The sequence below is a fragment of the Ascaphus truei genome, chromosome 6 (assembly GCF_040206685.1).
Source record: "Ascaphus truei isolate aAscTru1 chromosome 6, aAscTru1.hap1, whole genome shotgun sequence".
Taxonomy (NCBI): domain Eukaryota; kingdom Metazoa; phylum Chordata; class Amphibia; order Anura; family Ascaphidae; genus Ascaphus; species Ascaphus truei.
Window position 1 is genome coordinate 106604114 of NC_134488.1, and position 27878 is coordinate 106631991.

General features: G+C 50.1%; 1 protein-coding gene across 1 annotated transcript in view; it reads right to left on the reverse strand.

The window, feature by feature from the left end:
• The window catches only part of NTF4 (neurotrophin 4), a 72484-nt gene continuing 44606 nt past the window's right edge, over positions 1–27878 (reverse strand). Inside the window, exon 2 of the mRNA XM_075605629.1 lies at positions 1–2936. Coding sequence (XP_075461744.1) covers positions 2208–2915 — 708 coding nt within the window. The 5' untranslated portion in view covers positions 2916–2936 and the 3' untranslated portion in view covers positions 1–2207. The remainder of the gene's footprint in view (positions 2937–27878) is intronic.

Below are 27878 nucleotides of genomic sequence, written 5' to 3' on the forward strand. Positions count from 1 at the left end.
TCCATTTCAGAAGATTTTAATAACAACAACAAAAATATAACAAAAAGACTATGGGTCTGTGGAAATAATGACACAAATAAGTTAAGAAATAAAGTGGGGAGAGGGGGAAGGGGTTGGGGTGCAGAGGGATGGGAAGGTGTTTGCATATCAGATATATTTAGGCCAATGCCCCTTCTCAAGCGTTTGTAGACCTGATGCTTTCCAAATTCCATGTTTTATTCCCCTCCTGTTTCTCCTATATTTAACATGTGTACAAATGAGAAAATCTGGGATAAATTGTTTCAGAACCCTCCGTGTGGTCCCAAAGGCGTATGAAACTTGTTCAAATAGTGCCGGGCCTTCTTTTCTAATTAGGGACTTTATGTGGAGGAGACAGACACATGTTAAGTCTTTATATGGAAGATTTGTGTACAGGACATTTATTGGTTCTGAAGAAAAGCAGATTGTTTCACAGGTCGTTAATACCTGGTACCAACTACATCTATGAAGAACTTTTAATGTTGGTCCACTAACCCTTTGCTAACCCTGACCATACCACGCAGCCTTGGTGAGCTGGTAGAATTAGTCTCCCATCAGATTATGACATAAGCCGTCCTAACCCTTAATACCCTTCCTAGCCCAACGCGTTTGTATTTGGTTCTTTTTTCACAGCCGATTCAGTGGGATTTTCAGGGGTTAAAAATGAAGGGAAGGGGGGGGGGGACTGTTCTAGGTTCGTTAAAAAAAATATAATTTGAATGCAAGGCTGTGATATTATTTAGCTAATACTGCTGCTTTAGGAATAACTTGGGGCTTCAACTGTAACTCGAAGTGTAAAAATAAGGTCTGCAGGATAAACGGGTAAATGCAACAAGGCATGGCTCTCTCATTACAGCACACAACACAACTAAGCCCTTAAGGGTAACATGGTCTCGTGACAATGTAACCCCGTTGTTACTTGCTGGAGAGCACACAACACTGGCAAAAGCCTCTTTTGGTTTACAGGTCAAATGGTAACCACATCGCCAACATTTCATTTTCCCTTATCGGTAAGAAAGATTCTCAATTGGATTTTCAACGTATGCATTTGATAAAAGCAGCGAGTGAAGAGTGTAGCTTTTTGTGTAACTCCCTTGCTGCTGATAATGACTGATGGCATAATTAGCAATGTTATCGCAGGCCCCACTGCAAGCAAAGGGGTGAGAAAAACATACGTGTATCATCTAATGTTTTTGTCTGCACCCATATTTGCTCCCCGATAGGTTTTTTTTTGCGATACAGGAATATAGCTCTGACATTGGAATACTCAAGTGACAAACAGCTGGGTAATAAATAGGTGGCAGAAAAAAAAGGAAGGGAGCAGGGTGGCAGGATCCAATGATCGGATACTGCCACAGAATTAGGGTAGTAACATGCAGTCCATAAAAATGAGTTGCCAATAAGTTACATTTCTCAATATATAAACATATATATATGTGTGTGTGTGTGTGTGTGTGTGTGTGTGTGTATATATACACACATATATATATATACACACACACACACACACACACACACATTGTATATAGAACAATCACAAATAGAATAACCATTTTATAATAGCTTACAATGTGAACCACCTAATGCCTGGGGGGTAACATGAGATGCTCCAGCAGGGCTCTTCAAAACTAGTAACATCTAACAATGAAACACAAGAAAGTTGTCCCTTTTGAATGTCAACAAAGGTCTTCTTTGTCCATTGCCAAGCCACTGGGTCATGTTTTCATGTCTGCAGTGTCGTCCTATCGTACCGGTGATGGGAAAAAAAGGTCACCTATGAGATTGCTAAATCCTAAGTGGCTGTCTTCCTTGAGATGTAACATAATATATTTTTATTGTTAATTTAACTTTGAACAATCAGTGTGAAGAGGCACCAAATATAGTGAGCACTGGAAAGTGAAGATCTCCTCTGATCCTCTCTGGGTGAGATCTGTCCTGTGCTAGCTTGCATCCAGTTTTGTACATATTCCCATCTTGCTAAAGTTAAATTACCCTTGCTGGTAGCTGTTGGTTCATGCCTCTCCCACCCCCCAAAATGTGGTATGTATGTGGCTCCAGGAATGATTGATCTAGGCCTTTATGCCATGTTGTAAACAGTTTAGGGACAATAACAGCAGGTCCTTCTGCTTTCCCTAATCCCAATAATGCAAGGGGAGGATAACCCTGTGCTGACCCTCCCCAACCCCCTCTTACGTCCGACCTGTGCGGCTCAACAGGGTGCAGACACATGCAGTATCGATCCGGATCCAACGCCACCCCACCAGCTTCTCGCTGTTCATGGTGAGTGCCCGTACGAAAGACTGTTTGGGTTTACACTCTGATGACCAGTGTCTTTTGTCCACTCCCCGGCAGCCATTGGTGGTGCCGCCTGAAGGGTTGCACTTGGTCTCATAGAAGTACTGCTTGAGGGGTCCTGTAAGGGTTTGAACTTCGGACAGGACCGTCACAGTCTTACCCCGGTCATCCACAGCTGATCGCTTGTCGGTCACCCAAATGTTCATGCTGTCGCACACAGACAGCTCCCCCCGTCGAGAGCGGCTGACTGATTCAGATACCTCAGCCCGTTTCACCCGAGAAGTCCTGTTAGCCAGTTCTGAATGTGCAATGGGCTCGTCCGACAGGAAAAGAAACGGAGGGCCAGCCGGCTCCTGACTGGAGAGGGTGACCCTGGGAGAGTAGAGATTCCATTCTTTATCAGTCATGTCATGATAAGTGGAAGCCAAGTCCGGAATGAGCCCCTCCAGCAGTCCCTGGCTGGAGTTATAAGGTCCTTGTTGATCTGAAGTGTAGGAGGGATTCTCGGGGCCATAATCCCGGTCGGAGTCCTGGCTCTGGAAGGGGGCAGCGTTGATGGCACACAGGTATGAGATCACCATGGCGTAAAGACGGAGGAGCATTACTTAATCCACCTCAGACAACTGCAGAGAGGGGGGAAAGAAAGAGCACACCATTAGAGAAAGAGAACAGTTATACCCTGTTCAGCAGACCAACAAAGTCTCTTGTACTTACACCCAAACGTGCCATTATAAAATATAATGTTACCAACATTCTAGCCAGCGTCAAACTGATTCATCTTAGCACAGACGTAGAGCAATGTCACAATGTACCTAAAAGAAGTGGACAACACCTACACTATTTATGGAATGTGTTCTACTGGCAAGAATATTGAGGGACAGATGTAAGGGAATAATGACATTTGACTACAGTAAGAAGAGGCAATACATTTGTCAACCCCCTTTATACAGGACTGATGGCTTTCTGACCTAGAGTAACAAACTCTGATCGTGCAATATTGCTATTGAAATGTTGAACCCAAGGGCTGCAATCAAAAATGATGAGCAGATCCGGCCACTAAAGTGGCACTCTAGGCTAAAAAGGACATTGAACATTGGGTTCCTTAACAAGAACCAGGACGACATATTGAGCACATATTCTTTGTTTACAGCTGTCCCTGTTCTCTCCGCCGCAAACCATCTGTGAGAAGAGACCAGACTCCTCCAATACATTCTGCTCCGCATTAGATGCAAACGTTATTAGGGGAACCCAGTTGCTTCCAAATAAACAACTCCATTTGGGAATAATAATAATGATAATAACAAAGTCACAGTCAGGAAGGCCTGCAGAGAATCACATAAGCATTTCCTTATTTTGAAATGTAATATCAGAACTAGATCACATTCCTCTTGCTGCCATACGGTTTTGCAAGTGCATTTGCTTGGTAGCAAAGGGGATGTATTTTGCGTCAGAGCAAAATGCACTGATCTGAGATTCCCTCGTGCAACTCTATATTGCTATGTCCACAGGGGCTTATTCTAAGCTTCCCTAAGCACGGAGTGGCCAACTCCAGTCCTCAAGGGCCACCAAGTGGTCAGGTTTTCAGGCTATCCCTGCCTCGGCACAGATGGCTCGATTGAGCCACCTGTGCTGAAGCAGGGATATCCTGATAACCTGACCTGTTGGTGGCCCTTGAGGACTGGAGTTGGCCACTCCTGCGCTTAACTGGGTTAGAATGAATCAAGTAGGCTGAGATCTTTCTAAGAAGTCTCACTCTATGTCCCCCCATATTCAATCTGAAATCCCCCTACAATCAGAAATAGAATTAGCAACATATAATGTATGCTACAAACGTCGTCAGCACAAGATACAAGCAAGTGAAAACCTGGTGTGTTTTATTTTGTTTTTTTAAATATAACTTTGTATAATACTAATTTCCATATACTTACACACATACAATATTGCACAGACACACACAGACACAGACACAGACACAGACACACACACACACAGACACACACACACAGTATTGCAGACACACACACACACACAGACACACACACACACACACACACACACACACACACACACACACACACACACACACACACACACACACACACACACACACACACACACACACTGCAATCTACTTTTTATTTTACAGTAATTATGCGATCAGTTGCCAGAGGTTCTAACTGGTGAGAGGTTCTGAGCTTCATCCAATGGGTGCAGGAGACAGGAGACCTCTTACCTGCTCTCAGGTTCTGATAGAAACAGGTACAACACAGTAGGTAGATACCTGGTACTGCAGCTGCCCAGCAGGTACTGTATGAGGGGATGATGCTGGGATCACTTGGTGGCAGGATCCATGTTAAAATTACCAGTGTGCTATAGACAAACAGAGTATGAGATCCAGCAATTTGGGATGCCCCTAACAGGGGGTCTAAGACAATGTTAGGTAACAAAAATGGGAGCTATGACACAAACTCTGGTCAAGATGTAGTAATCATAGAAAAATGGAGTCAAGCACACCAAAAAGTTAAGGAATTCAATAAAAAAAAAAAAAGATTATTTCCAGAACTACAGAATTAAACAAAGAGAACAAGCCATTTGATAAAGAACAGATGGAGAGCCGTGATCTCCTGACATACTGTATTTTGTAGGCACACTTCCTCAGTGAGACGGCCACCCATGTATTATTGATATTACTTTCTCAGAAGAGTGACATTTCTGAAAAACGAATAGCAACAATTGTCTAATACTTTCTTAGGAAATGCTATGAGTGATATGGACTAGCAGGTCCCAATGTCAGCACTCGCTACAGTTTAACTTCACGGGGGAGGAGAGGAGGGGGAGGGTAAGGGGGAGGGGGGGGGGGGGGTTTCCCAACTTTATTCTTAAGGACATACAGTAGATTGTCAATTTACACACCGATTAAGTCAAATCCATATTTGACTGGAGCTGCTGGGTCCCGACCTGCTATACTGCTCACTGCTATACCTTCCTAAGCCTCTTAATCCGAAAACACAGATGGGGAAAGCCTGGAGAATGGGAAGGGAGGATTGCAGAGTAACTCCCTCTATGGCAATATGCCCAAAATGTATTGCGAAGCTGCCATCCATTACTTTCACCTTGTTCCAGTCGTAGGGCGCAAGGCTCTCAAGGTCATTTGTAAAACCAAAGAGGCACATCGACATACCAACACCACCTATGAGTGATGTCACTCAATGCTGGGACTCAAGTAGGTTAAAGTGACACAACCATCAGCAGTAATCCCTGCTTCAGCGGCCCTTATTCTATATGCTGTGAAGTCGCCTTCTCCTTGCCCAGTGTTGAGCCCCTTTCATTTGAAATAATATCTTAAAGGTTTCCTGGCAAGGAGAAAAAAGCTTCACAGCTAATTGAGCCAGTGTTGGAGTGGCATCAATACCTATAGTTACTAACACTTAGTTAGGTTATGGTGGGTAAAAAAAGTGACAAAAACCCTCCACAGTAATTGCATCTTAACCCAGGCTGTGCTCAAAGCTGTGAAATGCAGCAAGCTTAAGCTTATAGGGGGCCATGTTAAGTGGTTTTGAAGCAAAAGGTGGCACTGTGTGCTCATTTGCATGTCATTTCCCAGAATCCCTTGCTGCAGTGGAAGTGCTGTGTGCTGGGTGATAATGGTGAAAGGCGGGGTTGCAGACCTGTCTAAGACATGCAAATGAGCACACAGTAATATTTGCATTTGCTATAGTTACTAAGAAAGGCTATTCCATAACACACCTTCTAGTGCCGGAATACATCTTATGGGCCATTCACTTGAATGGTCTGGAAGGCAACTTCCAGTGCTATAAAGGTGTCTTATTGAATAGTATCGCTTAGTAAATATGGCCCCAATGTTTAGCACGGGTTGACTGCTCTTCTACTACAGATGTGGTTTTAAATACAGAGATCATTGTCTTCATTGCTTCTTCAAAGCAAACTTATTTTTTGTAAAGATTCAAATAATAAATGTAAAAAAATTAAATGTAAAAATCATGGTTGTGGTACAAAATCAGTAGAAATGGGCAGACTTGTCCGAATCTCCTCCTGGATTTTGTAGACCAAATCCAAACCCCACACCAAAATCCGTCTGCAGATTGGGTACTAAAAAATCTGAGCGGACACGAGGAGGAGGGGCAGGGGGAGGAGGAGGGGAATGTGGAGAGGAAGGGGCAGGGCGGGAGGAAGGGGGCAGGGGAAGGAGTTTCATCTTAGTAGCGTGTCCTGTTGTGTGTATATCTCCTCAAACCTCCCTTCAAATAAATTAGGGAAAGATGCCTATGCTGAAAAAGAAACACGCCTGAGGATATATGCTAATGGTGGATGTGCAAAGTATATTTAAATGAATCGCACCCTAGCATCAGCTCCAACAGTGCAAGGTAAACCAGTTGATGGATAGCACCGCTCACAGCATACTTAACTCTGAGCTCTACTTCTCACCGAGTGATCATACCTGTACAAAGCACTTTACCCTCTTCAGGCATAGAGAACCATATCTAATAAGCAGTCTTCTGCCATGAGACACCTCCTGGCGCGGGAAGACACCTTACTGTCCAATACATTTGAATAGGCTGCAATGTATTCCAGCACCGAAGGTGCCTTAATGTATGTCAGAACACTGCTTAGTAAATATGGCCCACTGTTTTTATTCTTTATAAGATTAGAAGTACTAACTAAAGTCACTGGGTCACTTTGTTATATTACTCTTTGTTTTCACTTGTGTGGGGCAGAAACCCTGTGTTTCATTTCATCTCACCTGGGCTCAGTAACTCAGCCCTCAGTATATATTATTACTTCGTGCTTGAAGTCTTTCCTACAATTAAAAAAAAATTAGATATCCCTAGACAAAACGCGCCTTCGTGAAACGGGCGCCAGGACGCACGCCTTCTCATTCAGGCGTACTTTACGGCCACAGTATCCGGCGTACATAGACTGACCCGATCGTCTCACCATTGAGGTTACGGTATTAATTCTGAGGGTAGCGCCTGCTATCTAGGAGCTACTCAATAAATTTTCTTATACTTTCACATATGGTATCTTCACTATCTAGATGCATAATATTAATGAGAATAATCACTGCATGATCTGAATTCTCTATACATAGGCAGCACCTATTGGCATACTGCTCCAAGCACGGTATTTATAGCAGGAGAACATTTTATCTGCTGTTTATTTTTTTTTTACAGACGGTGCTGTACAAATTATGACCCACTGAACCGTCTTTACTATGTTACTGACACTGAGAAGAATAAAGTGAGTCCTCGTTTACCGACGTCCAGGGTTCTGACGGATGCCTTATCCGAGGCCGCATAATGCAGTCCGTCGGACGCATTATCCGACGGTCACCGGCGATTAACATGGGACCCGCAATCCGACAGCCCGTTAACCGACGGCAGTTATTGGGACACATTCCGTCGGATAAGCGATGACAGTCTGTATCTGTCATCTGTGCCTGTTCTTAAAAACATAGTGCTGGGTGGCGCTATGGCCTCTTGAAAACTGTTCTTACCACGGTTCTACTCCTTGTCAGATGCCATTTGTCAGCGAAACAGTCGGTTTACAGCTCTGCATCTCTGTTTTCAAAGGTACAATACAGTACGGCCCTGCTTTACGGCGATTTTTGTTTTACGGCGGTGGCGGCCTGGAACGGAACCCGCCGTATGAGCGGGGCCCTACTGTATATATAAATATATAGATATATATATATACACACACACACACACGCACACAAATATATATATAGATGTATCTGTGTATAATGTGGTATCTTCACACACAACTGGAGACACTACTAAAAAGGAAACTGTAGTCCTCCTCAAAAGCGGACTGAATTTGCCCTTTTGAAACTGATCCATGGAACTCCGCAGATGAAAGGAACTGGCCAATCCGCATCGGATTCAAATCCGAACAACAAATGTGCCCATCTCTACAAATCAGCCTGATAAAAAGTGTATATTGAGGGTTTAAGATTCCAGAGGCGTTAGTGTTTGCGTATCCCACGAGTCTCCATTTGTCTAAATCAGAGGTGGGCAACCTATTTTTCAATGTAGCCACAGGTGTGGCGACTGAGAAGTGAAAATCGCCACACCATGTAAAAATTGAGAAATTAGGTTGCTCGATCGAACATTCAAAACAATACACACTGTTCGTCTGCTTCACTCACCTCAGCACTATCACCCGCTGCTGCTTCCACTCAGAAGTGTATGTACAGAGCTCCCAGGCATTTGGTAAGGAATCAGCTTTATTCTTTCTTTATTTGTTATATTTTGCTGTGAATCTGTGGGGGAGTATACTGTGAGTATACTGGGAGTTTTATAGAGGGTTTTGGGTGTATTTTCAGGCTTAAAAACCGTTTTTGGTTTTCACCCAGGGGCTGCAGTGATTTAACCCAGCATAGCTGCAGTTTAGCTGGCTGGAAAACTGCAGTCTCACCCCCTCTCTCCTCCCTCACTACTGGAGGTTTTTTACTGGTTGTTTAAACTTTCAATTTCACTCTTTTGTTTTTCTTAAGCCTGATTCCTTTTCTCACTTGCTATTGAGAGCTCTGTGTCTTTTCTAGAAAGACTTGTAAAATTGTGGTGTTTGTTTATTATAACAGAGAGAGAGAGTAACTAAAAAAGGGGAAAAAGATTTAAAGCTGCAGCAGATTTTTAAAAGCTGCTTTTTTCCCCTTGCAGAGAGATCTCTTCTTAAAGGGACAGTTTCTTTCAATACCTCTCTCCCTAAGCAATACCCTCCCCTGACTTAGAGGCTTATTTGTTATCATGCCTGGAAAGGGGAATAGGACAAGTGCGGCGACGGGGGCGACGCCCGGATACAAAACACCAAAAACTGTGGCCCCTAGGAGCAACACTCTTAGTCACAGCCCTAGGCCTGGTCCTTCCAGTGCCCTGGCCACGCCTCCCCCAGCACCTGTTAGCAGCGTAACCCCTGCAGTCCCAGTTCAAACATGGGCGCATGTGGCAGTTACAGGCATTGACCCCAGCAACAACAATGCTGGGGCCACGCCCTGTCTGAGCAGGAAGCTTGGGGTGAGGTGCCCAATGTCACCTGGCCTAAACACGGAGATATATGTGAGGGCTGTGGCTGATGTGGTGGGTCCCTCTGCTGTGGTGGCGGCAAGCAAAATGTATGGGAGGGGCATTTTCTTCCTCCGTACGCTGGCTGCCACTCACACCCTGGTGCAGAAAGGCATCAGTGTAGGGGGGAAATACATCCCTATAGAACCCATGGAGGGATTAGGCACAAGGGTCATTCTGTCAAATGTGCCCCCCTTCATCCCAGATTGCCTCATGAAGCCGTACCTGCAAGCCCTGGGAGACATTAAGTCCCCCATAATAAAATTATCTTTGGGCTGCAGAGATAGGGCGCTGAGGCATGTACTCTCATTTAGGCGGCAGGTACAACTGCTGCTGCCAGGGAGCAATGAATCTGTGGAGGGTTCGTTTAGGGTGCCCTACGAGGGCATAGCATATACTGTGTTTTATGGCACGGAGGGGGTTAGATGTTATCTGTGCAAAGAGCTGGGGCACACTCGTAGGAGTTGCCTCAGAGGGAACAGAGGACCCATCCCAACTCCTGCACCCGCCCCTCCCTCTGCCAAGACACCTGGTACCGCTGTGCCCACCACAGCGGGGCCCTCAAGGGCCCAGGTCCCTCCTGAGACCGCAGGAGATGTCGCTGTCCCATCCGGAACAGTGACTTCTGCACCTCTTCCTGGAGAGCGGAAGGAAGGAGAGGGGGTCGCCCTGGAGCGGCCAGCCTCTGTTAGCGCTGTCTCCCCCCAGGAGGAAACACCCTGTGCCGCTGCGCCCACCGCAGCGGAGCCCTCGGGGGCCCAGGCCCCCGCTGGGACCACAGGAGATGTCGATGCCCTATCTCGGACAGTGACGTCTACACCTCTCCCCCAAAGAAAGAGGGAGAGGGAAAAGCCCTCGAAGGCTCAGGCCCCCTCTGGGACCGCAGAAGATGTCACTGCCCCATCTCAAACAGTGACATCTGAACCTCTCCCAAAGAACAGAGGGAGAAGGAAAAGAGCTCGAGGGCCCAGGTCCCCCCTGGGACCACAGAAGATGTCACTGTCGCAACTCAAACAGTGACATCTGAACCTCTCCTCCCAAAAAAGAGGGGGAAGAACAAAGTCACCCCAAAACAGTCACCCTCTGTCGCTGTCCCCCCCCAAGAACCCCCTAACCCCATTGTAAGCACCGTACAGGGTGAAGGGGAGCGGGAGGAAACTCCTGCTATGGAGACAGCAGCACCCTCTCCTGGGAAATCAATCCCCAGGAAGAGCAAATTTAAAACCAATAAGAGGGTGATTGAGGAGCTTGAGCGTGAACCATATTATGTTTACCCTCTGAAGTCTCGGAAGCGGAAAGAAAAATCAGTTCCGCACAAGGTGGTCCTGTCCGACCCACTGGTTGGGATTAACCAGTGTAAGCCGGATCCCACAAATGTACAGCCCCCCCCCCTTGAATTTCTGGAAGGAATGCAGCTGGAGGTACCCAATGCCTCTGGGGACGTTGGGGAACCTCCCAGCGCCCCTCTCGGTTGGAGAGCATCCCCATGAGAATTGTGCTTCGGTAAATTTGACATGCCGAGTGCACCTATCTTCAGAGCCAGCCAAGATCCCCCTCCGGCTGTACCGCCTTCGGGTGACGCACATAGGGATAAAAAGCCCCGGTTTGCGTCACCAGAGGAAGGAGATGGGTTAGGGCTGACCCCCGTGGATGAGTGTTTGGAGGGTGTTGTGGTGAGCACTTCCGATTACATCTGGGAGTTGTCTGACCTGAACCCTCTTGGTGCAGAGTTTTGGGCAGGCACTTTGTTGGGAGTGAACGCTGGGAAAGACCCTCCCTATGAAGCCCTTGCTAAGGAGTGCCCCCCCATGGTTGGTGAGAGCCCTCCCGCGGATGGTGGGTGCCCTCCCGCGGATGGTGGGGACCCTCCTGCGGATGGTGGGAGCCCTCCCGCGGATGGTGAGGGCCCTCCCGCGGACGGTGGGGGCCCTCCCGTGGATGGTGAGGGCCTTGAGGGCCCTCCCGCGGTTGGTGAGTGCCCTCCCGCGGGTGATGCGAACACCCGTGGCATGTGTGTTTCTGTGGCCCCCGAGGACTCTCGGGAGACCACTGCCTCTGCCATGTCGCCACCAGCTGCCCCTGAACATCCTGACTCGGGGATGGAGGTGGAGAGCACAGTGGACCCCCTCGTGGAAACACCGAGGAGGGGATCCAATCTAGGGCTGAGAGAGGCCCCCGAAGAGAAGGAAGGGGGTCTTGAATTCTGCAGCCAAGAGGAGCCTGGGGAGTTGGGGCTCAGAGGGGAGTCCTCTGGCACCATGGAGTCGGTTGACTCCTCGATCACCATTATCCCTGCCCGGGAGCTAGATAGTTTCCTGGATGATACCCTCTGCAGACACGGACATACGAAGGGTGCAGTTGGCCCTTGAGAGGTGGAAGGATGCTTCGGTCATTCTCCACTCTCTCAGAGTATATATCAAGGCTAACCACAAGGCCAAACTTTCCGGGACTATCGAACATACTCGGGTCCTAAAGTTTAACAAAGTGTTGCGAGAGCACGTAAAGGCTTCTCGGGGTGTAGTACCCTGAGCGCCTATGGGAAGCAAGACTCTTGATTACCAATGGCTTTGAGCATCGGTACGCTAAACGTAAATGTAAGGACGGGTTTCGCAGGTTCCAGGTACTCTCCTTTTTACAAAAGGGAAAGTATTCTGTGAGTTTCCTGCAGGAAACCCATACCACTCCAGAGGCTGAAGCCAGCTGGCATCTGGAGTGGCGAGGCAAGGTCTTTTTCTGCCACCTCACTTCGACATCTTGTGGGGTGGTGACCCTGTTCTCTGAATCCTTTCAACCTGAGCTGCTGTTTGCCAAAGCTGTTGTTCCAGGTCACCTGTTGCATATCAGGGTCCGACACGAGGACTACACGTTTAATTTCCTGAACGTGTATGCTCCTGCCAACGGACCCCTGAGAAGGCAGTTCTTCGTCAGAATGTCTGAATACCTGGAGACAGTCGACGCAGACGAATACGTGGTGCTCGGGGGTGATTTTAACTGTACCCTCGAGGCTCGGAAAGACCGGAATGGTCCGGAGCCACACCCGTGTTCAGCGTCCGCCTTGCGGGAGGTCATCACCCGCTACTCCTTGGTAGACGTCTGGCGAGAACAACATCCTGAGGCATCCACTGAGTTCACCCATGTTAGGGTGTTTAGGGGTGAACGGATGTCCTGGTCCCGGATCGACAGGCTGTATATTTCCAGCCACAGCCTGTCACGAGCCCAGTCCAGTGCCATTAGGCTGGCGCCGTTTTCGGACCACAATTGTGCGTCCGTGATGGTGACGCTGCTACCTGCAGCACCCTCGGCCGCATATTGGCACTTCAACAATACGTTGTTGGAGGACAAGGGGTTTGCGACGACGGTCCGAGACTTTTGGATGGCCTGGAGAGGTTGCAGGTCAGACTTTGCCACGTTAGAGCAGTGGTGGGACGTGGGCAAGGTTCATCTGCACCTCGTGTGTCAGGAGTACACAAAAGGTGCCAGCGGGTGGCGTGATGCTGAGATCCAGGCCCTCAGGGAGGAGGTGCTCGATCTTGAGAAGCGGCTGTCTGTGGCAGGAGACCAATACCTGCAGAGTATGTACGTGGAGAGGAAGTGCACTCTCCGGGACTTGGAAGATCGGAGAGCTCGGGGGGCGTATGTGCGATCCCGCATCAACTTCCTTCGAGAGATGGATCGCGGGTCGCGCCTCTTCTACGCGCTGGAGAAAAAGAGGGGAAACCGTAGAAATATCACATGCCTGTTGGCAGAGGACGGTACCCCTCTGACTGACCCGGAGAGCATCCGGGACAGAGCCCGGAGATTCTATGTAGATCTTTTCTCTCCGGAGTCCATCCAGCCAGATAAATGCAGGGTCTTATTAGAGGGGCTTCCCACGGTCAGTGAGGATGGAAGGGAGCCGCTTGAGTTACCTTTGACTCTGGCCGAGCTCTCTGAAGCCCTCAGTCTCATGTCCCACGGAAAAGCGCCGGGGCTAGACGGGCTGACTGTGGAGTTCTTCCGGTTTTTCTGGGAGATGCTGGGACCTGATTTCACCGAGGTCCTAGCTGAAGCCCTTGAGATCGGTGAGATGCCACTTTCGTGTCGGCGGGCAATACTGTCTTTGCTGCCGAAGAAGGGGGATCTCCGTCAGATCTCTAATTGGCGACCGGTCTCACTGCTCAGCACGGACTATAAGATCGTAGCCAAAGCGCTTTCGCTGAGGCTCAAGTCCGTGCTGGCAGAGGTGATTCACCCCAACCAGTCCTATACTGTCCCAGGCCGGAGCATTCATGACAACATTTTTCTGGTCCGGGACCTGATGCACTACGCGCAGAGGACTGGTCTGTCACTCGCCTTCCTGTCCCTAGATCAGGAGAAGGCGTTTGACAGAGTGGATCACCGTTACCTTATGGAGACCGTGCGGGCGTTTGGCTTCGGCCCACAATTTGTGGGCTTTCTCCAGATGCTGTACGCCTCTGCAGAGTGTCTGGTGAAGATCAACTGGTCCCTGACGGCACCTTTTGTGTTTGGTCGGGGAGTACGTCAAGGGTGCCCCCTGTCTGGGCAACTGTACGCGCTGGCCATTGAGCCCTTCCTCTGCCTACTGAGGAGGAGGCTCACCGGGCTGGTGCTGCGGGAGCCCGACATGCGAGTAGTCCTGTCGGCTTATGCCGATGACGTGCTCCTCGTGGCCCAGGACCTAGATGATCTAGAGCGGGCACAAGCGTGCCAAGAGGTCTACACCGCGGCCTCTTCTGCTCGGATCAACTGGTCCAAGTGCTCCGGCATATTGGTGGGTCCCTTACAGGTGGACTCTTTGCCCCCCATGTTTCGGAATGTATCGTGGGAGAGCGATACTCTCAAGTATCTGGGAGTCTACCTGTCTGCTGCGGAGGACCCGGCCCCAGAAAACTTCAGTGATTTTGAAGAACGGGTCATTGCTCGTCTGGGGTCATGGGTGTATCTGTCGAGAATGCTTTCCCTTAGGGGAAGGACCCTGGTGATTAATCAGCTGGTGGCCGGTCAGCTTTGGCACCGGCTGATAGCCATGGGTCCAACCCCCGAATTTATCAACAAGATCCAGAGGAGGTTGATGGATTTCCTCTGGATGGGGAAGCATTGGGTCTCTGCGGGAGTTGCGTGTCTCCCTTTGGAGGAGGGTGGACAGGGAGTGGTGTGTGTCCGCTCCCAGTTACACACTTTCCGCCTCCAGTACCTGCAGAGATACCTATTCGCAGATCCGTCTCCGCAGTGGTGCCAGCTGGCAACCAGTTTCTTTCGCCAGCTGCGCAATATGAGGTATGACCGGCAATTGTTTATCATCAGGCCTGAGGGTTTAGGTAGAGACCTCTCGGTGCTGCCGGCATACTACCGGGACTTACTGAAGGCCTGGAAATTGGTCTCCGCGACCAGGAAGGAACAGGCGGTGGGGGTTGATTTCCTCGCCGAGCCCCTGCTGTATAATCCGGCAGTGGGGGCTCGGATGTTGGATTCACCCTTTATTTGCCGCCGACTAATCCTGGAGCAGGTGACCAGAGTCGGAGATCTCCTGGACTATGAGCGGCGAGACTGGGTAGGAGCAGAGGAGCTCGCGCCCCGTATGGGTCTGCTTACTGCCCGCGTCCCTCGTCGTTTGATCCAGGAGATTAAAGATGCCATCCACCCCGACTCACGCACCTTCATCGAGGGGGTTTTGCAGACCGGAGAGCCTTGTCAACCTATCAACTTCAGCTCTCCGAATCTTTGCGTAGAACCCAAACCAAGGCAACCCCCTCGAGTTCCTATCTCCCCAAACCTCAGCAGGTTGGGGGATATGTCCCCGGCATGTTTTCGCGGCATGCCGAGGAAAGTCCTGTATTCTCTGGTGCTCCATATAGTGCACTACCTCGCCCTTGTCACCCGCCCAGATACCATCTGGAGGCGGGTATTTTTTGGGAACGAGGACGAGAGACCCCGGTGGAGAGAGCTCTATTCAGCTTTGGTTCCCCGTCCCGCCGGGGATTTGAGTTGGAGGGTCCTCCACGGTGCACTGAGCACAGGAGAGTATTTGGCACACTTCACGGACTCCCCCGCCGCCTGTCCTTTCTGTGGCGAGCGGGAGTCCGTATTTCACGTTTATTTGAGTTGCGCCAGACTGCAGCCCCTCTTGTCCTTCTTGAGGAGCCTTCTCCTGCAGTTCTGGTTAAACTTCTCTCCTCATCATTTTATTTTTGGGTGCCCAGTGTCCCGAGACAATAAGCCTAGGGATCTCCTAGTCAACCTGCTCCTGGCAGTGGCTAAGGTAGCCATTTACAAGACCAGGAAGCAGCGTTTGGAGAGGGGGGTCCCAACGAACATCGTGGCAGTGTTCCGGGCGCTGGTGCACTCCCGTATTCGGGCAGAGTTCACGTACGCCGAGTCCGCTGGGACGGTTTCGGAGTTTGCCTCCCAGTGGGCGTTAGGCGGGGTGCTCTGCTCGGTATCCCCCATCATGGGGTCTTCTGAGTTAACCCTTAATTTTTAAGTGCATTTTTTACAGTGCACTTGTTGATTCCCTTATATATTTGTTTGACTGGTTTTTCTTTGTTCTACTTGGCAACAAGTAGAATTGCTGTTTAACTGAATTGGCCGGCTTCGCCGGCCAATCAGTATTGAACCAGATCAAAATAGGCTGCTTCCCTCAGAAGTGTATGTACAGAGCTCCTAGGCATTGTGGAATCAGGTTGTATTCTTCTTTTAATTTGTGTTATTTTGGAGTGAAACTGTGGGGGATTGTGTGTTTTGTAGAGGTTTAAAGGTTGTTTTTGGGGTTCAAAACCCGTTTTTGGTTTTTCACCCAGGGACTGCAGTGGTTTTTCAACCCAGCACAAGCTGCACTTTGGCTGGCTGGAAACTGCAGCTTTCAACCCCTCTCTCCTTCCCCCACCCCTGGTTGTTTTACTTCTAATTTCACTTTATTTCTTATTATTATATTTTGGAGTGAAACTGTGGGGGATTGTGTGTTTTGTAGAGGTTTAAAGGTTGTTTTTGGGGTTATAAAAACCGTTTTTGTTTTTTCACCCAGGGACTGCAGTAGTTTTTCAACCCAGCACAAGCTGCACTTTGGCTGGCTGGAAACTGTAGCTTTCAACCCCTCTCCCCTCCCCAAACACTGTTTGTTTTACTTCTAATTTCACTTTTTTTTTTCTTAAGCCTGATTCCTCTTCTTTCACCTGCAATTAAAGGCTCTGTGTCTTTTCTTTAAAGACTTATAAATTGTGTGGCTTATTGCAACAGAGAGAGAGTAATAAGGGGAAAAGGAGGAAAACTACAGCAGGTTTTAAAAGCTGTCTTTTTTTCCCCTCCCTTTGCAGAGAGGTTAATTGGTTCTTAAAAGGACAGTTCCTCTTTGCACCTTTCTCTCTAAACACTACCTCCTCCCCTGACTAAAAGGCTTATTATTATCATGCCTAAGGGAGGTAGGAGTAGTGTGGCAACGGGGACCACACCCGGATACCGAACACCAAAAACTGTGGCCCCTAGGAGCAACACTCTTAGTCACAGCCCTAGGCCTGGTCCTTCCAGTGCCTTGGCCACGCCTCCCCCAGCGCCTGTTAGCAGCGTGGCCCCTGCGGCCCCAGTTCAAACATGGGCGCAGATAACAGCTGCAGGCGTCGACCCCAGCAACAACAATGCTGGGGCCACGCCCGGTGTGAGCAGGAAGCTTGGGGTGAGATGCCCAATGTCACCTGGCCTTAACATGGAGATCTATGTAAGGGCTGTGGCAGACGTTGTGGGTCCCTCTGCTGTGGTGGCGGCCAGCAAGATGTATGGGAGGGGCATTTTCTTCCTCCGTACGCTGGCTGCCACCCACGCCCTGGTGCAGAAAGGCATCAATGTAGGGGGGATCTACATCCCTATAGAACCCATGGAGGGGTTAGGCACAAAGGTCATCCTTTCAAATGTGCCCCCCTTCATCCCAGACAGCCTCTTGCGGCCGCACCTGCAAACCCTGGGAGACATTAAGTCTCCTATAACAAAATTGCCTTTGGGCTGCAGGGATAGGGCGCTGAGGCATGTGCTCTCATTTAGGCGGCAGGTACAACTGCTGCTGCTGGGGAGCACAGAATCTGTGGAGGGTTCCTTTAGGGTGCCTTACAAGGGCATTCAATATACTTTTTTCTATGGCACGGAGGGGGTTAGGTGTTATCTGTGCAAGGAGCTGGGGCACACTCGTAGGAGTTGCCCCAAAGGGAACAGGAATCCCACCTCAGCTCCCGCACCCGCCCCTCCCTCTGCCAAGACACCCGGTACCACTGTGCCTACCACAGCGGGGCCCTCGAGAGCCCAGGTCCCCCCTGGGACCGTAGGAGATGTCGCTGCCCCATCTCAGGCGGTGACGTCTGCACCTCTCCCAAAACAACAGAGGGAGAAGTTAAAGCCCTCGCGGGCCCAGGTCCCCCCTGGGACCGCAGAAGATGTCGTTGCCCCATCTCGGGTGGTGACATCTGCACCTCTCCCTAAAGATCAGAGAGAGAATGTAAAAGCCACCCCACAACAGTCACCCTCTGTTGTCGCTTTCCCCCCCCCCCCAAGAACAGCTTACCCCCATTGTAAGCACCGTACAGGGTGCGGGGGAGCAGGAGGAAGCTCCTGCTGGGGAGGCAGCGGCAAATTTAAAAATAAAAACAAGAGGGCGTTTGAGGAGGTCGAGAAGGGTGAAATGGATTACGTTCACCCGCGGATGTCTCCAAAAGGGAACGCAACATCGATTCCGCACGAGGTGGCTCCATCCGGCCCACTGGTTGAGATTAATCAGTGTGAGCCGGATCCCATAAATGAACAGCCCCCCCCCTCGAAGATCTGGAGGGAATGCAAGAGGAGGTACCCGACGTCTCTGGGGTGGAAGGCCAAAGTGCTCAACAGCATGAGGCCTTACCCCTAGAGATAGACGTTGGGGAGCCTCCCAACGCCCCTCTGGGTTGGAGAGCATCCCCCGGAGACTTGTGTTTCGGTGAATTTACCCCACCGGACACAAAAAAGATACCTGTCTTCGGGGACCCGGGGGTCGACCGGGATCCCCTTCTGGTTGTACCACCTTCGGGTGACGCACATAGGGATAAAAGGCCCCGGTTTGCGTCACCAGAGGAAGGAGATGGGTTAGGGCTGACCCCCGTGGGTGGGGGTTTGGAGGGTGTTTTGGTGAGCACTTCCGATTACATCTGGGAGTTGTCTGACCTGAACCCTCTTAGTGCGGAGTTTTGGGCAGGCACTTTATTGGGAGTGAATGCTGGGATAGACCCTCCCTTTGAGGTCCTTGCTAGTGAGTGCCCTCCCACGGATGGTGAGGGCCCTCCCTCGGATGGTGAGGGCCCTCCCGCGGATGGTGAGGGCCCTCCCGCGGGTGGTGAGTGCCCTCCCGCAGGTGATGCGAACACCCGTGGCATGCCATTCACCTGTATGGCGCTTGAGGAAACTAGTAGGGCATTGTGTGCTTCTGTGGCCCCCGATGACTCTCGGGAGACCACTGCCTCTGCCATGTCGCCACCAGCTGCCCCTGAACATCCTGACTCGGGGATGGAGGTGGAGAGCACAGTGGACCCCCTCGTGGAAACACCGAGGAGGGGATCCAATCTAGGGCTGAGAGAGGCCCCCGCAGAGAAGGACGGGGGTCTTGAATTCTCCAGCCAAGAGGAGCCTGGGGAGTTGAGGCTCAGTGGGGAGTCCTCTGGCACCATGGAGTCGGTGGACTCCTCCATCCCCGTTATCCCTGCCCGGGAGCTAGATAGTTTCCTGGATGCTACCCTCTGTAGACACGGACATACGAAGGTGCAGTTGGCCCTTGAGAGGTGGAAGGATGCTTCGGTCATTCTCCACTCTCTCAGAGTATATATCAAGGCTAACTACAAGGCCAAACTTTCCGGGACTATTGAACATGTTCGGGTCCTAAAGTTTAACAAAGTGTTGCGAGAGCACGTAAAGGCTTCTCGGGGTATAGTACCCTGAGCGCCTATGGGAAGCAAGACTCTTGATTACCAATGGCTTTGAGCATCGGTACGCTAAACGTAAATGGATGTAAGGACGGGTTTCGCAGGTTCCAGGTACTCTCCTTTTTACAAAAGGGAAAGTATTCTGGGAGTTTCCTGCAGGAAACCCATACCACTCCAGAGGCTGAAGCCAGCTGGCATCTGGAGTGGCGAGGCAAGGTCTTTTTCTGCCACCTCACTTCGACATCTTGTGGGGTGGTGACCCTGTTCTCTGAATCCTTTCAACCTGAGCTGCTGTTTGCCAAAACTGTTGTTCCAGGTCGCCTGTTGCATCTCAGGGTCCGGCACGAGGACTACACGTTTAATTTCTTGAACGTGTATGCTCATGCCACCGGACCCCTGAGAAGGCAGTTCTTTGTCATATTGTCCGAATACCTGGAGACAGTCGACGCGGATGAACACGTGGTGCTCGGGGGTGATTTTAACTGCACCCTCGAGGCTCTGAGGGACCGGAATGGTCTGGAGCCACACCAGGGTTCTGCGTCGGCCTTGCGGGAGGTCATCACCCGCTACTCCTTGGTAGACGTCTGGCGAGAACAACATCCCGGGGTATCCACTGAGTTCACCTATGTTATAGTGTTTAGAGGTGGACGGATATCCTGGTCCCGGATCGATAGGCTGTACATATCCAGCCACAGCCTGTCGCGAGCTCAGTCCAGTACCATTAGGCTAGCGCCGTTTTCGGACCACAATTGTGCGTCCGTGACGGTGACGCTGCTACCTGCAGCACCCTCGGCCGCATATTGGCACTTCAACAATACGTTGTTGGAGGACAAGGGGTTTGCGACGACGGTCCGAGACTTTTGGATGGCCTGGAGAGGTTGCAGGTCAGACTTTGCCACGTTAGAGCAGTGGTGGGACGTGGGCAAGGTTCATCTGCGCCTCGTGTGTCAGGAGTACACAAAAGGTGCCAGCGGGCGGCGTGATGCTGAGATCGAGGCCCTCAGGGAGGAGGTGCTCGATCTCGAGAAGCGGCTGTCTGTGGCAGGAGACCAATACCTGCAGAGTATGTACGTGGAGAGGAAGTGCACTCTCCGGGACTTGGAAGATCGGAGAGCTCGGGGGGCGTATGTACGATCCCGCATCAACTTCCTTCGAGAGATGGATCGCGGGTCGCGCCTCTTCTACGCGCTGGAGAAAAAGAGGGGAAACCGTAGACATATCACATGCCTGTTGGCAGAGGACGGTACCCCTCTGACTGACCCGGAGAGCATCCGGGACAGAACCCGGAGATTCTATGTAGATCTTTTCTCTCCGGAGTCCATCCAGCCAGATAAATGCAGGGTCTTATGGGAGGGACTTCCCACGGTCAGTGAGGATGGAAGGGAGCCGCTTGAGTTACCTTTGACTCTGGCCGAGCTCTCTGAAGCCCTCAGTCTCATGTCCCACGGAAAAGCGCCGGGGCTAGACGGGCTGACTGTGGAGTTCTTCCGGTTTTTCTGGGAGATGCTGGGACCTGATTTCACCGAGGTCCTGGCCGAAGCCCTGGAGACTGGTGAGATGCCCCTTTCATGTCGGCGGGCAATACTGTCTCTGCTGTCGAAGAAGGGGGATCTCCGTCAGATCTCTAACTGGCGACCGGTCTCACTGCTCAGCACGGATTATAGGATCGTAGCCAAAGCGCTCTCGCTGAGGCTCAAGTCCGTGCTGGCAGAGGTGATTCACCCCGACCAGTCCTATACTGTCCCGGGCTGGAGCATTCATGACAACATTTTTCTGGTCCGGGACCTGCTACACCACGCGCAGAGGACTGGTCTGTCACTCGCCCTCCTGTCCCTAGATCAGGAGAAGGAGTTTGACAGGGTGGATCACCGTTACCTCATGCAGACCCTGCGGGAGTTTGGCTTTGGCCCACAATTTGTGGGCTTTCTCCGGATGCTGTACGCCTCTGCAGAGTGTCTGGTAAAAATTAATTGGTCCCTGACGGCACCTTTTGTGTTTGGTCGGTGAGTACGTCAGGGGTGTCCCCTGTCTGGGCAACTATACGCGCTGGTCATCGAGCCCTTCCTCTGCCTACTGAGGAGGAGGCTCACCGGGCTGGTGCTGCGGGAGCCCAGCATGCGGGTAGTCCTGTCAGCTTATGCCGATGACGTGCTGCTCGTGGCCCAGGACCTAGATGATCTGGAGCAGGCACAAGCGTGCCAAGAGGTCTACACCGCGGCCTCTTCTGCTCGGATCAACTGGTCCAAGTGCTCCGGCGTTTTGGAGGGTCCCTTACAGGTGGACTCTTTGCCCCCGCGTTTCGTAATATCTCGTGGGGGAGCGATACTCTAAAAAATCTGGGAGTCTACCTGTCTGCTGTGGAGGACCCAGCCCCAGAAAACTTCAGTGAACTTGAAGAACGAGTCATTGCTCGTCTGGGGTCATGGGTGTATCTGTCGAGAATGCTTTCCCTTAGGGGAAGAACCCTGGTGATCAACCAGCTGGTGGCCAGTCAGCTTTGGCACCGGCTGATAGCCATGGGTCCGCCCCCCGAATTTATCAACAAGATCCAGAGGAGATTGATGGATTTTCTCTGGATGGGGAAGCATTGGGTCTCTGCGGGGGTTGCGTGCCTTCCTTTGGAGGAGGGTGGACAGGGAGTGGTGTGTGTCCGCTCCCAGTTACACACTTTCCGCCTCCAATACCTGCAGAGATATCTATTCGCAGATCCGTCTCCGCAGTGGTGCCAGCTGGCGACCAGTTTCTTTCGCCAGCTGCGCAGTATGAGGTATGACCGGCAACTGTTTATCATCAGGCCCGAGGGTTTAGGAAGAAACCTCTCGGAGCTGCCGGCATACTACCGGGACTTATTAAAGGCCTGGAAACTGGTCTCCGCGACCAGGAAGGAACAGGCGGCGGGGGTTGATATTCTCGCCGAGCCCCTGCTGTATAACCCGGCAGTGGGGGCTCGGATGTTGGATTCACCCTCTATTTGTCGCCGGCTAATCCTGGCACAGGTGACCAGAGTCGGGGATCTCCTAGACTATGAGCGGCGAGACTGGGTAAGCGCAGAGGTGCTTGCGCCCCGTATCCCTCATCGTTTGATCCGGGAGATTAAAGACGCAATCCATCCCGACTCACGCACCTTCATCGAGGGGATTTTGCAGACCGGAGAGCCTTGTCAACCTATCAACTTCAGCTCTTCGGATCTTTGCGTGGAACCCAAACCACGGCAACCCCCTCGGGCTCCTATCTCCCCCAACCTCAGCAGGTTGGGGGATATGTCCCGGGCATGTTTTCGCGGCATGCCGAGGAAAGTCCTGTATTCTCTGGTGCTCCATATAGTGCACTACCTCGCCCTTGTCCCCCACCCAGATACCATCTGGAGGCGGGTATTTTTTGGGAACGAGGGCGAGAGACCCCGGTGGAGAGAGCTCTATTCAGCTTTGGTTCCCCGTCCCGCCGGGGATTTGAGTTGGAGGGTCCTCCACGGTGCACTGAGCACAGGAGAGTATTTGGCACACTTCATGGACTCCCCCGCCGCCTGTCCTTTCTGTGGCGAGCGGGAGTCCGTATTTCACGTTTATTTGAGTTGCGCCAGACTGCAGCCCCTCTTTTCCTTCTTGAGGAGCCTTCTCCTGCAGTTCTGGTTAAACTTCTCTCCTCATCATTTTATTTTTGGGTGCCCAGTGTCCCGAGACAATAAGCCTAGGGATCTCCTAGTCAACCTGCTCCTGGCAGTGGCTAAGGTAGCCATTTACAAGACCAGGAAGCAGCGTTTGGAGAGGGGGGTCCCAACGAACATCGTGGCAGTGTTCCGGGCACTGGTGCACTCCCGTATTCGGGCAGAGTTCACGTACGCCGAGTCCGCTGGGACGGTTTCGGAGTTTGCCTCCCAGTGGGCGTTAGGCGGGGTGCTCTGCTCGGTATCCCCCATCATGGGGTCTTCTGAGTTAACCCTTCTTTTTTAAGTGCATTTTTTACAGTGCACTTGTTGATTCCCTTATATATTTGTTTGACTGGTTTTTCTTTGTTCTACTTGGCAACAAGTAGAATTGCTGTTTAACTGAATTGGCCGGCTTCGCCGGCCAATCAGTATTGAACCAGATCAAAATAGGCTGCTTCACTTCGTTGACTCATTCAGAAAGCGGAAACCAGTACACGCCGTCAGGAAAATGTTTATTTTACTGTGGGAGCTGGAAAACTCTAACTCGCCGACACTTTCACGGCCAATTCGCCACTTGTGGCGATTGGTGACAGGGTGCCCACCTCGGGTGTAAATGCTGCCTGACATCATCAAGGCAAACACGGCTGACTAAATTAGAAAACAAATACAACACATGGAATATTTGTTCGGGGGAAAATTTCTAAAGGACTATTTCAATGAACAATCTCAAGGCCAGAGTTACAAGCCAGCAAACGTACCACTGTCTTCTCGGACATACACTGTACCGCCAAACACACTGCTAAAGTCCGCTCCATAGACATTAAGTACATCTATTCATTTTTGAGAGATCTAGGAACACGTATGTAAAGCAAGAAGCATGTGTGTATATACAGTATATGCATGTGCAGGACATGCATTGCATTAAGCCATTGTGCTCATCTAAGGTCTCAGAATCCATTAGCATCAGAAAGACTACAGTACATATGTTTCAAATGATCTTCCCTCCTGTGATACGAAGAATCTGATATCCACTTGTACACAGAGACAGACTCGGAAAGATCGCATTGCTTTCATCCACACCAGCCTGGGCTCTCGCCAAGAAACTGAGCACGCTCCTCCGACACAGATCAAATATACTTCTGAAATTCCACCCAGGGCTCAGGTTAATCCTCACACAGGCACTGAACAGCAGCTCTGAGCCTACCCGCCTCTATCCTAACATAGATATTTCTGATAAGGGTCATGCCACCCAGCTGCTGCTGTGTTGTTGTACTGACACAGAGCAGCTCCCCTCGGGACAGCCTCCTCTTGGAGCTTGGCCTCCAGCTGTTTTTACTGGCGTACATAGTTAGCTGAGAGCAAGTGAGCTGTCCTATCTATCCATCAAGGTTCTCTATTTCTAATTCATGCTCTTTTGTCTGATGTTTACTGAGCTCTCTCTGTAAATGTTAACTCTTCACCTGCTGTAATGACCCAACGAAGCCCGCGAGTAATAGACACTTAAAGGCCACTGATTAGAATGGGCTGCAAGGGTCCCCTCCTTTTTAGCACCGCTTAGTAAATAAGGCCCTCAGACCTACAAATTTTACAAATTATTATACTGTACTTATTGTTTCATCTAAAGCGCGTATCAACCAAAACAACGTGTGCACACTTTTTAGGCCAACCCATTGTAAGAATAGAAAATTGGGGGAAATTAAGAGACGTTTCTTTTTGCGTGATAATTCATTGTAGCCAGATTGAAATGAGCAAAATCAGCTGAAGAGAAAAAAAATGCCCTCCCGGGACTGTTAGAAACTAGTCTTGATAATACCACATACCACATTTTCGTCTGAGGGGAAAACATTGTTGCATGTTGAAAAAAATATGTAAACTATTTTAAACATCATACACATTATGGAAACTTGATGAAGAAACAGGAAACCAACCATTAATTATATATCATCACGGTATCCTCTTTCTGATAAGGGTATTGAGAAGACCCCATTTTTCCCACCTTAAAGATTTTTTTTTTTTAACTGTGTGTGAACTTTAGATTGTTTTGTATGTGAGTGAAGAAAATTTCATCAAAGCAGAATGGTTGAAGTAAAACATAAATCAGCATTAATAAACAATACTTCAGAGCAGGAGTGCGCAAACTGGGGGTTTACATGGGGCGGGGCGGCGGTTACAGGGGCCCTGCGCTCTTCCCCAGGCATGTAAATGAAATGCCGGGTGAGGCCTCTGCAACTTCTCTTTCCTGCTCTCAGCCGGCTCTTCAGCGATGCGTCGCCATGACAACACAGCATCATATGGCGCCGCGGAAGCTTGAAAGCAGGTGAGGGGGGGGGGGGAGGGAGAGCAGGCGGGGGGGAGGGAGAGCAGGCGGGGGGGAGGGGGGAGGGAGAGCAGGCGGGGGGGGAGGGGGGAGGGAGAGCAGGTGGGGGGAATGGGGGGAGAGGGGGAGGGAGAGCAGGCGGAGGAAGGAGAGGGGACTAGGGAGAGGGGGGGAGGGGGGGAGAGGGGAGGGGGAGCAGGCAGGGGGGGCGTGAACCAAAAAGTTTGCACATCCCTGCTTTAGAGCACTGAATTACTTTACACCATAGCAACCCACATTTAACCCAGGACTTGCAGCACGTAGAATACTGTATGTCACACTCCACAGGGAATCCACTTACACAAGGCCCAGATTTCTAAAAGCTGTCACCATGAGATCCCCTCTCTGGCAACAAACTGCAGCCAATAAAATGCAATGTGCACCCAAAATACCAATTTACACGTCAGCTCCCAACCTTTATTTGCAGTCACCCAGAGGGACAGGGTAAAGAACCAAAACACCACTTTAAATGACTTGCTTGATCTTCTACGAATATTCTTAAGCCCTATACTGCCGGAGGAGCCAGCAAACCAATGGGTTGCTGACCCAACTGGCAGGGAAGGGACTAGATACCGAATTTCTAGAGAGACGTTTAATAATTTAGGGCCTTAATCTGTATTGTTTGATGCGGCCGTTCAATTGGGATTTTCGCCCGAAAAGCCGCATTTAACTCCAGTTTATAGAATTACCTCTTTAGCACTTCGAGATTATGAACAACACAGTCAAAACAGGAATCTGGGATCTTGATACAATAATACTTTGTTATAGTTGCACTATGCGTCTAGGTTATATATAATACATATTAACTAGAACCATACGTGTATGAGAAATGCAGTGGGTTTACATTGTCTAAACAATTTACCTTTAGGAGATCCTGGAAACCTTAGGTCATCTAATGAATAGTTATAAGGAGCCACACATTATCTCCCCAGGGCCCCCACCAGCAATGAGTGGAAACAAATAGCTTATAAAAGAATCTTCAGCTGGCAGCTGTATTTTTCCCAGTGTCTAACAACTGATGCTCCACCGTTTTCATATACAAAGGCCAAACTAGAACACACAGAGGCATTATCATCTCGCACCTTTTAGTTTCATTGTACTGTGCTCCAACTGTGATTTGCGGAGGAATTCCCTAAACCCGGGGTGCTCAACTCCTGTCCTGTCCTTTTCAGGACATCCCAGCTTCAGCACAGGTGGCTCAACCAGAGGCTCAGTCTGAGCCTCTGATTGAGCCACCTGTGCTGAAGCTGGGGCTGATTAAGCCACCTGTGCTGAAGCAGGGACAGATTGAGCCACTTGTGCTGAAGCAGGGATCTTGAAATCCTGACCTGTTGGGGGGGAGGGGGGTTCTTGAGGAATGGAGTTGAGCACCCCTTGCCCTAGTGCACACACGGCAGGATTCTCTAATCTCAGATACGGGGTAATTGCACGTTAACTATTAGCAGGAATGGCAATTAATGCGGGATTGTGCTGCAATACCCCATGTCAGAGGTTAGTGAATCTACCCAAATTATAGTGGGATACATACTTGCATCATTTCTCCCCCCCCCCCCTATTCTATAAATAGACGTATAGAATAGGGGGAAAAAAAATAACGAATAGAAAACAGTACTCAAATGACCGATAAGGTAGAAGCAGGGCAAAAAATGACTGTTCTGATGTACAAAACTCTGCCTGGCTCCTATACAATATACGGATGTGTGTGACACCAAATCACCCAGATGTAACCTCTTAAACATGTCACCACCATTAGTACACTTTGGTCCTGGGAGGAGCAGCAATCCCACAACTTGTAACTTTCTCGTCGTGTCCCTATGTCCATGCGGCCCAAAATAAGACTGTAAATATCTCTGGAACAAAGGGGTCCCCAGAGGTCGGGGGCCGGTGGATGAGCTCGGAGGAACGTAATAAATAAAAAATAAATCAATTTGGGGGAGGAAGGGGATTGCTTCTTGAAAGGTTTGGCCCATTTAATTAAATGGTTGCACATCAAGCATAAGAAATGTAGACGTTTATTTCCCACTATCGGTGGTGTAAATGCGGTTAGGTATTTCCCACCAAGCATGGCAGAGTTGCAGAAGATATTCCCAATACAGACACCTATCTTAGACCATTTCTAATTTCTACCATTCTTGAGCAAATTAAATTATATTTTTACATTTGCATAAGCACAGAGGGCTTCTGTTTAAAGGACACAGATTGTGAAGTCCAAATTGATGCTGAGGTAGAAAGATGCTGGCAGATATACAAGCATAAACCCCCATGTTCCTACAGCAACAAAAACGATTTTTAAAAGCAAGTATAACAGACCTCCATTGGAATCTATATACTGTATATTGAAGACATGTCACTCAGACAGCCAAGGCCGCTGACGGGGGGGAGGGGGGCGTGGGGGGGGGGGGGAAACAAGTGTCCTGCGTCCGGTGGCTACGGGGGCCCCCGGCTGCCGGTACTCTCGCTGCTGCTGAGCCTCGGCTCTCCTTCAGCTGCGGACCTCCCTCACTGACTGTCCCACGCCGAGCTTCTGACGTCAGCAGGCCGGGCTGCTCTGA